Source organism: Peromyscus californicus, unplaced genomic scaffold (assembly GCF_007827085.1).
Source record: "Peromyscus californicus insignis strain IS unplaced genomic scaffold, ASM782708v3 Scaffold_9__1_contigs__length_137607984, whole genome shotgun sequence".
In the NCBI taxonomy this organism is placed as follows: Eukaryota; Metazoa; Chordata; class Mammalia; order Rodentia; family Cricetidae; genus Peromyscus; species Peromyscus californicus.
The window spans coordinates 68137451-68147993 of NW_026294617.1; the positions used below are offsets into that span (position 1 = coordinate 68137451).

At 49.1% G+C, this 10543-nt stretch overlaps 1 protein-coding gene across 2 annotated transcripts in view; it reads left to right on the forward strand.

The window, feature by feature from the left end:
- The window catches only part of LOC128105149 (translocon-associated protein subunit beta), a 37246-nt gene extending 33684 nt beyond the window's left edge, over positions 1–3562 (forward strand). For both annotated transcript variants that reach the window (XM_052730052.1, XM_052730054.1), the window contains 2 exons: positions 1453–1530; positions 3015–3562. In XM_052730052.1, the coding sequence (XP_052586012.1) occupies positions 1453–1530; positions 3015–3125 (189 nt within the window). In that variant the 3' untranslated portion in view covers positions 3126–3562. The remainder of the gene's footprint in view (positions 1–1452; positions 1531–3014) is intronic.
- The last annotated feature ends 6981 nt before the right edge of the window (positions 3563–10543 follow it).

Here is a 10543-nt window from a genome sequence, read left to right on the forward strand (position 1 = left end):
CTACTTCAGCTAAGTCAGGGCAGCCCTGAGAAGTAGAAAAGAGTGTTTTCTCTTGAGGAATACGTAAATGATTGCCGAGGCCTGGCAACTGCATGATACACCCTGTCTCGCAGACGGGGTGCTCCGTATCTCGATCCCAGTGGACCAAGCTTTGGTTTATGTTGTGTAGCTAACATGTCCTGTCTAGCAGGTGCTCACTGTGTGGTGAGCGCCACTGTGCCAGATTTCAGCTCTCCTGGTTCCTAATCTACCTTTCTTCACAAAATCCTAAGGGATTATCTCTCTAGGTTTTATTTTTATTCATTTATTTGTGGGGTTTTTTTTTGTTTTTTTGTTTTTTTTAGTTTTTCGAGACAGGGTTTCTCTGTGTAGCTTTGGCGCCTTTCCTGGAACTCACTCTGTAGCCCAGGCTGGCCTCAAACTCACAGAGATCCACCTGCCTCTGCCTCCCAAGTGCTGGGATTAAAGGTGTGCGCCACCACCACCCACCTTTATTTTTGTATTTTCAAGACAGGCTTTCTCTATGTAGCTCTGGCTTTCCTGGAACTCACTCTGTAGACCAGGCTGGCCTCTTCGGGATCTGCCTGCCTCTGCCTCCTGAGTGCTGGGATTAAAGGCATGTGCCACCTTGCTTGACTTCACCTATCTTATCTAAAGGCTTTTCTTTTTTTTTTTCTTTTGGTTTTTCGAGACAGGGTTTCTCTGTGTAGCTTTGCGCCTTTCCTGGAACTCACTTGGTAGCCCAGGCTGGCCTCGAACTCACAGAGATCCGCCTGGCCCTGCCTCCCGAGTGCTGGGATTAAAGGCGTGCGCCACCACCGCCCGGCTAGGCTTTTCTTTAAAAAGAAAATTTTGTAGATTTATATATATGAGAGCTTTGCCTAATTGTATGTATGTGTAGCATGTGCATGCCTAGTGCCTGAAGAGGTGAGAAGAAGGGATTGGATCCCCTGGAACTGGAGTTAGAGGTGGTTGGGAGCCACTGTGTGGGTGCTAGGGACCAAACTCAGGTCATTTGCAAAAAGAGCCAGTCCTCGGCTGGGTGCCGCACAGAGAAACCCTGTCTCAAGAACCAAAAATCAATTAATAAAAGAACAGCCAGTCCTCAACCACTGAGCCATCTCTCCAGCCCTCAACAGCTTCTTTCTTTCTTTCTTTCTTTTCTTTCTTCCTTCCTCTTTTCCTCTCTTCCTCTCTCTCTCTTTCTTTTTCTTTCTTTTTTTCTCTCTTTCTCTCTTTCATCTTTTCCCAGTACTGATGACCCAAACCAGGCTTCTTCCATACTGTACAAGAACGCTACACTTGAGCTATACCTTGTGTTCTTTAAGCATTCTTAGCTGTGCCTGTTAGTAACTGAGTCTGATGTTTAGCACTGTTGACTGGAGCAGCCTCTTCTCAGATGAGGTAACCTTGAAGCCTGCCTTACTTAATCCTTTGTTTCTTCCTCTCCAGATCGGCTCCACCAGTGCCCCTGGACAGGGAGGGATCCTCGCCCAGCGGGAGTTTGACCGGAGATTCTCCCCCCATTTTGTAAGCCCTTCTGGTATTGTCTCTCATCCCGCAGAGTGAGAACCTTCTCTTGGTTCTGGAAACGCATGGTCTCCTCAGAAAATCGGTTGACTTGTTATTGCCTTACCTGATTTTTTTGTTTTCATATGGTGAGACAGAGACTTCACCTATCTTATCTAAAGGCTTTTCTTTTTTTTTTTCTTTTGGTTTTTCGAGACAGGGTTTCTCTGTGTAGCTTTGCGCCTTTCCTGGAACTCACTTGGTAGCCCAGTCCTCGGCTGGGTGCCGCACAGAGAAACCCTGTCTCAAGAACCAAAAATCAATTAATAAAAGAACAGCCAGTCCTCAACCACTGAGCCATCTCAGAGAGAGAGAGAGACAGAAACAGAGACACAGTTTTAGATATATTCCTGAGGTAATCCTGCCCAGATTTTTATCAAATGAGCTCACAAGAGCCAGTACCATAAAACTGGCCTTTCTCTCTGCTCAGCCTTGAGTAGAAGCCTGTTTCAGGGTTCTGTGGCACTTGGAGGCCTCAGTAGATTCAGTGGGTCATAGAGTGTTGGGATAGTTGCATAAGCTTAGTTTTGGTTTCGTTTTTTAGGTCCTGGCTGGCCTGGAACTCATAGAGATCCACCTGCCTCTGTCTCCTGAGTGCTGGGATTAAGTCATGTGCCATGTCACCCAGCTGGAGCTTGGAGAGAATTTTTTAGGGCTGACTAAACACTGAATGAAGGAATTCATTTATTCATCCAGAAGCTCCAAATAAGGCACAATCTCTCACATTAAAAATCAGTAGAGTGTTTGCCTAGCATGCACAAGGCCCTGGGTTCTACTCCAACACTATAAAAACCAGGCCTGGTAGCACACCTGTCATCCCAGCTCCCGGGGAAATGAAAGCAGGAGTATCAGGAGTTGAAGGTCGTCATTAACTTTTTAGCCAGTTTGAGGCCAGCCTGGGCTCCATGAGACACTCTGTAACGTCAGCAACAATGAATTCCCTGGTCTCGCAGACTCAGGAAGTGGAGGAAAGTGCTGCAGTCAGGTTTTACGCAGGGTCCTGGCGGAGCTAGAGGCAGCCCTGGCTGTCCCATCTGAGTCTGGAGAGGTTGTGGCCAGCCAGGAAGCAAGGCAGGGCAGACTTTGAGGCAGCTGAGATGTGGCTAAAGCCCTGGTGATCCATGGCAGGTGCTCACCAAGGGTGGAAGGCAGCAAGGAGAGGTATGAAGGGACAGTCTAGGGTCCCAGGAGGCCTCGCTGTTAGGGACAACCCCTTCTCAAGCACTGTCTAGGATTTGAGGGAGGTAAGGCTATGGCTCCACACCCTGAAAAGTAGACTGGTCTGAGCATTTTTGTCTGAGGAGAGAGGCTGGAATGTCTCTGGCAAAGCCCTGCTTATACTCTGGGCCCTGCTGCTCCCTCCTCAACACGTCATTCCCTTGTTCCTGTTCTCTCCTGAATCTCTGCACCCAGACTCCTAAGCAAGCCCTTGTTTTCCTCCACAGCTGGACTGGGCAGCCTTTGGAGTCATGACCTTGCCCTCCATAGGCATCCCTCTGCTCCTGTGGTATTCCAGCAAGAGGAAATACGATACTCCCAAACCCAAGAAGAACTAAATGCAGCTCCTCGGCCCTCTCTTCCAAGAAACCAGGTGTTTTCCAGACTCCATAGGGTATCAAGTGTGTTCTCTTGGCCCTTGGTCCATGGCCCTCTGGTCCTGGATCCTACCCTGAACTCAACCAGAATGCAGAGGGCAGGCCTGGGAGTTTGTGTGAGCCTCCCTGTCCTCCCTGAAGCCATACAAACAGGACTGCCTTTAGCCACAGCTTTGGGGCTTGAGGGTCCCACCAAGGTGCTGTTGGTGTGTTACTGGCAATGTGAACTCTTGGGGATCTAGGAGGGGCCCTTTGGACTCTGTCTGACACCCCCATCCCCTGGCAGCTCCTCTCAAGAGGGTGGAAGATGAAGCGAAAGCTGTGGGGCCTGAACAGGCTCTGCCTGCATTAGGGGTACTTACCAAATGGATTTTCTAATAAAAACAAATGCCACACCACCATGTTTGTCCTGCTGTGAACAGACGGGATTTCTGGAGCCCAGGTCTTGTAACCCCAGTTCCAGGGCAAGCCAGCAGACTTTCTTGGCCTTGGGGTGTGGTCTGCTCGCAGGGGTGTACGTGTTTGCTTTTGAACCCTGTGGTGTCTTTTTTTCTGTCTTCACCTCTGTCACCACACGCTCCCCTAAGCCTTGCTTGCCAGCTCTCCACAGCTGGAGATGCTTGCAGAGGCTCTTCACCCTGAGGGGCCTGATCTGTCTACTGACCTTTCTAGAAAACAACTTGTTTCTAGCCCACTGTCTAAGGCAGTGGTTCTCAACCTGTGGGTCAGGACCCTTTCATGGGGTCACGTATCAAATATCCTGCATATCAGATAGTTACATTATGATTCATAACAGTAGCAAAATTATAAAGTAGAAACAAAATAGTTGTATGGTTGGAGGTCACTACAGCATGAGGAACTGTATTAAAGGGTCGCAGCATTAGGAAGATTGAGAACTGGGCTAAGTATTGATTTTTAGGGATGGAGGGGGGGCTTAGTGGTTAAGGGCACTGGTGTTCTTTTGGACCTGGATTCTATTCCTAGCATCCACATGGTAGCTTACAACCTCTGACTCTAGTTCCAAGGGATCCAATGCCCTCTTCCAGACTGCTGGCACAAGATGCTCAAATGGTACACTCATACACATCTTTTTTTTTTAAATTATGTTTTAAAAAACTAAATGGCGGGCTGGAGAGATGGCTCAGAGGTTAAGAGCACTGACTGCTCTTCCAGAGGTCCTGAGTTCAATTCCCAGCAACCACATGGTGGCTCACAACCACCTTGAGTGAGATCTGGTGCCCTCTTCTGGCCTGCAGTCACATATGCTGTATACATAATAATAAATAAATGAATTTAAAAAAAAAAAATTTAAAAAAAAAAAAAAAAAACTAAATGGCAGGCTGGGGAGATGGCTCAGAGGTTAAGAGCTGACTGCTCTTCCAGAGGTCCTGAGTTTAATTCCCAGCAACCACATGGTGGCTCACAACCATCTGTCATGAGATCTGGTGCCCTCTTCTGGTGTGCAGGGATACATGCAGACAAAACACTGTATACATAATAAATAAATCTTAAAAACAAAACAAAAAAAACCTAAATGGCACCAGGCAGTGGTGGCGCACACCTTTAATCCCAGCACTAGGGAGGCAGAGGCAGGATCTCTGAGTTCCAGAACAGCCAGGACTACACAGAGAAACCCTGTCTTGAAAAACCAAAGAAGATGGCTCAGCAGTTAAAAGCACAGGCTGTTCTCACAGAGGACCCTGCTTCAGAAGCCAGCATCTGTGTCAGGTGGACTTTAACTCTAGCCGCAGGGGTCCAACACCCTTTTATGACCCCTGCAGGGGCCCACACATACATATAAATAAAAGTTATTAAAGGAAACGGCTTCTCTTGAGCTTGAATTTATTTTGTTTTGAGATGGGGTCTCCTTATTGCACAGCCATGACTGTCCTGGAACTCACTCTGTAGCCCAGGCTGGCCTCAAACTCCTGCCTCTGCCTCCTGAGTGCTGGGATTACAGGTGTGCACCTCCGCGCCCAGCAATGTTGGCTTTCCAGGCCCAGAAGAAGTTGTGGGTTTCCTTTGCCGGGCCCTTGTGCAGCCAGTGGAAAAAGTGGCTTCGGCTGCAGCAGCTCTGCGGAGAAGCCACTGTGAACGGACTCTGTCCAGCCCAGGAATGCCGTGGTCTGAGAACACCCTCCCAAGCAGGAGGAAAGCCCAACAAATACCGGCTTTGTTTCTGCTACCAAGTTTCCTCTTTCCATTCCACTCCTCAGCTCCCCTGCCCAACTGGCTTAACCTTTCCTTTACCCAGCTGTGGGAGCCTCTGGGTCCCTGGAAGATGAAAAGGACATGGAGACAAAGGGAAGCTCCAAATGGGGTGGTCCTCAGCCAGCTCACATCCTTCTTTCAGGCCCTGCAGCTTGGACATCCCAGCACCAGCCAGGTCAGAGAACAAGATTGCTCTTGCTCATCATGCTCCGGTGGGAACCTGGGAGTGCCCAGATTGGGGCAGGGTGAACAGGTGTAGGGGGAGCGCATTGGGTAGGGAGGCTCTTGCTGTCTAGTACTGATCTATTTCCAGAGAGAGGAGCACTGTTTTCCCATGTGTGTTTTCTGCTGGAGATACAGAGTTAAGCCGCAGGAGGAGGGCTCTCCTGCCCACAACAAGATGGGCAGGTGACATAAAGCTGTGTTTTTTTTTTTTCCCTTGGCGTTCACTCTTGTGGTCTCTTCTGGAAAGCTAGGGAGTTCTCTCCTTTGCCTTGCAAAGGAACTGGTGGGGAAGGAGATGAAACAGGAACCCAGGAGCTCACAGATGACAAGCATGGGTACTTTGAAAAGAGGCCAAACTGGATACTTCATCCCTCAAGAGATCAGCTGCCCCCGGAGTCAGGGTGGAATTTGAACCTCCCTGAGTAGAGGCTGTGGAGAGTGTATGGACTCCTGGAGTCTGTAGACAGACTAGGTGCACAGTCGGCTTCCAGACTGCCCTTGTCAGCCTCAGGCAATCTGTTAGGAGGATGAGTGCCAGCAGCACTCCCTGATACAAAAAACAAAAACAAAACCCTCAAGGGTGTGAGCCCTGATCTCAGGTTGAAGGCAGATCTGTGGGAGGAGAGGGGAGATAAGGGAGCACCTCATCACCCTGAAGACTGAATGCCCAAACTGAGGCTCCATCCTAAAAGGGTGGATAGTCATCCTGAAGGTGCCAGGTCCCCTCTACCTTGTGCAGAGCCGCCATCTAGCCCTCCCGTGGCACCCAGGCAGCTCCTCAGCCCCACTCAGCTCCGTACCAGAGGCGGTCAGTTGCCTCCATTTCTGCTCCCTTCACATCTTGGCCTTCAGATCCGGAGAAAGGAGAGTCTAGCCTGCAGAGAGAACAGGGCCATTTAGTGGGGGCACAGGAAGTTGTCTCCCTTGAACTCACAGCTGGAGATTAGGGAGCAGCGCTGACCACACAGTCAGGACAACTGGGTGCCCAGATGGCCACCAGTGTTGACCTTAGTAACCCCCATCTTGGAGCCCGCATCTGGACCATCACAGATGATTTAATACGGATTTCCGTGGAATCCTCCCCACCAAGATGGCACAGACATTTCTCCTGTGTTTTCATGAAGAAGCAATCACCCACCATCCCCTTCTCATATTTGGTTGGGGCATGTAGGAAAGGGTCCATAGTTCCTTCTGGCAGCAGCTCTTTCCTCTCACCCACAGCACGGACTTCAGAGCAAAGGATGACTGACCACTGAATGAAAAAACAAAACAAAACAAAACAAAAAAAAGAAACAAAAAGGATGACTGGTTCTCCTGCTCCCGGGTATGGTGGAGGAGAAGGTTTATTACAGTTAGGTGGGAGAGCACAGCCAGAGGCAGGGACCTCTGGGAGAGTCAAGAGCAGACTGTCCAGACTGAGCTGGGCCATGTGGGGAGAGGGAGGAGAGAAAGGGAGAGGGGAGAGATGGGAACCAGGTGCAGCATCCAGGAGATCCAAAGTACAGAGAGCAGGTAACCAAAATGGTTGGATTATATAGGGAAGAGCTGCCCAAACCCCTGAGCTAGAGCCTTTAGGGTAGGGGATGGGGTATGCTAACCAGGAGGGCCCTGTACCAGGTGAGGGCTGAGGGATGCAGGGAGAACCTGGCAGCCAGGTCCACTTGGATATGTCAAATAGGCATCTCAGCCATTTGTCCCAGGCTTAAAGCCTAACAACCATAAGACAGCTAATATAATTATTTTATTTGATCAGTCACACAGAACAAAGTGAATGAGCTTACCCAAAGATCACCAGCAGATGGCAGTTAGCATGTTTATTTTTACTTGTTTTTGAGACACAGTTTCCAAACTTGTCTCTGTATAGATGTGACTAGCCTGAACTCACTACATAGCCCAGGTTGTCCTTGCCCCCAGGGTGCTGTGCGCCATCACACTGGCCCACAGCATGTTTACTGAGTGACTACTACCAATCCACCTTTCCCATTTACTGCCCTACTTTACAAAGGAGGGATAAAGCATTTAATACATAATTTGTCCAAGGTCCTGTAAATAACGAGTTGTCAGAGGCAGCAAATCTTCCAACAAACCCTTTCTAGTAGCCACAGGACCCTTAGAGAAGCATGCTCCCAGTTACCTCCGAAGTCCAATGTGTGCTGAGCTGCCCTCTGCCCTGGAGAGAAAGTGAGGGTGAGTCCACCACACCCCCTCAGTTACCAAGGAAAGGGTGGAGGAGTTGGTCAAATATCCTGTCGCCTGGTATCCAAAACAAGCCATGCCATGTGTATGTATGCTGAGTGGCTGGTCACCCTGTTCCTGTCAGAGCGAGGGCCCTCCTCACCTGTGATCTCTCCACCCTGTACTCTTATCACATATAAATACAGTCCTCCCTCCTCCCTCCTCCCTCCGCTACTGTAACCAGTCTCTTAAAGGGGCCAAAGAGCAGTTTTTAAGCCAACTCTGAGAGAGCCCAGAGAACCCTGCTGACCTCAGGGAAGACTTTGCTGTTAAGTAGCTGTGACTCTTGCCCTGGGGTGATGTTCCCTTTTCCCTCCTCAGCTTCTCCCTGGCCCCTGCTAGAGGGAAGAGAAAAGTTCCCTAGTTATCCGGGTCCCACATCCGCCCCCCTCTGGGTGACCCCAGCCTGGGTTCCCTCACCTGTTTCCACAGGAGCCTGAGGGCTGTGGCTACCCTTTGTTCAGGGAATGCTGAGGGCAGGGCACTAGCACCAAAAGGGTTAAAGGCCTGGCCACAGAACTGTCTAGGTGTTTGAAGTAGGGTGGGGAAGGGAAGGGCTTGAGCAGTTGGAGAGGCAGCTGGTCAGGACTGCAGTGAGTGCCCCCTGGCCCTATGCAAACTTCTGGCCCATGAACCGTTCCTGTAGAGGGACCACGGGAGAGGCATACCTACTGAGGTGCTGGGATAGACCCTTCGAGGGGCTGCCTGGAGCAGGACTTGTGCCCATACTGAAGTCACCAGCTGAGGGCCAGAACAGGTTTCCCATCTTCGGGACCTCTCCCAGGTCTGGTGAGTCTCTTCCTCCCTTTCCTGGGTCCTTACTAGAGAAATGTACATTCCTCAGGAAGCAGAGATGTGCGGGAACTCCTCAGCACCCCGGAAGTGGCGAAAGAACTTACAGTTCTCTCACCAACATCTCACATTCCCTTCCCATTTGTGATTAGGGGGCAGTGTGTGTGAGTGTGTGTGCGGGCGTGCGCGTGCATGGGTATATTTGCAAGTATGCAAATAGGAAGATAGGGAATCACAATAATGGTCAATGGCTAATTAACACAACTTGTGTAGGAAATGTTTCTAAATTCTTTCTATGCTTTCTTTTTTAATCATTAGAATCTTGTAGGACTAACCTACTCAATTCCTCTATTAAATACAAGGTTTAAAGGATTTAAATAACTAATCTATGTCAATTAAGATGTAAGTTGTAGGACTAGGTTTCAAATTCAAGTTTATTTGACATCCACCTTCATTGTGTTATCATCACGAGAAAAACCAAAACAAAATCCCACTATCATTTTTATCTTTATGGTGCCGGGACTGGAACCCAGCCCCTCTGCAAGCTGGGTGAGGGCCCCACCACTGAGCTACAGCCCACCTGGGGACTATGTTACTTCTACTTTTCTCTTTTCTTTCCTTTCTATTTTTGTTTGTTTGTTTTTTGAGACAGGATCTCACTATGTAGCTCTGGCTGTCCTAAAACTCACAATGTAGATCTGGCTGACCTGGAACTCACAGAGATTCACTTGCCTCTTCCTCTGGAGTGCTGGGATTAAAGGTGTGCACCACCATACCAAGTCTCCCCTGTGTTTCTAGCAACGTGGACACCAAGGATGGCCGCAGGATCTGGGAACCTGGAGGCTCAAATGCCCCATCCAGCACCTCTTGGGTCTGGAAGTATTTTTTTTTTAATCCCATGGAGAGTTAGTATGAGATGTCCCATGTCACCCAAAACCTTTAAAAGATTATGGTGTAATAAGACATGCCATTTCTCCTTAATTTTTAAGGGGTAGGAGGGGAAACCAACACACATCTTGTTTGAAAAAATACCATAATCAAATCTAATTCCTTGTAAGATGATAAAGATTGTGAATTTAAATGAATGTGTAGAGTTAAGAAGCTGTTGTACCTTTATGATTTAATAAAGTCAGTTGAAAGGGAATAAAAGGTGGAGAAACCCCAGCCGGGGATGTAGCTTTGTGGTAAAGCTCCTGCACAGCATGAATAAGGCCCTATGCGTGAGCCCAGGGGCCACAAAACAAACACAGGACCACTCACTCCTTCCTGAAGCCAGGCTCTTCCGGAGTAGAGCAGTGGTTCTCAACCTTTCTAATGCTGCGCCCCTTCATGTGGTGACCCCAACCATAAAATTATTTCATTGCTACTTCTTAACTGTAATTTTGCTACTGTTATGAATCATAATGTAAATACCTGATATACAGGACATGTCACCCTAGGGGTCGCGACCCACACGGGTTGAGAACCACTGCATAGCCTTTCCTATTGTCCTTTTAGGAATTACCGGCTCTGCCAACTACTTTTAGCGTTTCCTGGGATCTTCCGGGTTAATTCCCTGGGCCACTGTGGCCCAAGTCTTTTCAAATGTCTCTCTGAAGCTCAGACTTCTTGCCCCACCCTTCTGGCACAGATACCACAGTGCCTGCCGGAAACAGCAGCAGAGTTGCCGGGCACCGCGTAGGTCTTTGCTCCCTTCTCCTGTACCTTGCTGACTGGACTGGGACCTGGGGCTCCTGTAGAGAAGCAGACAGTTACAAGCCCAGGAGTGGGGTGGAGTGGAGAGGAAGACAGATTCCCTAAATTCAGTTTGCAAACAAAACAAAGCTGACGATCACCTTCGGAAACAGCAACACATTCCGGACTGATGCGTGAGCGCTGAGTATCACACAGCAGAGGGTGGGGTGGTGTTTGAGATA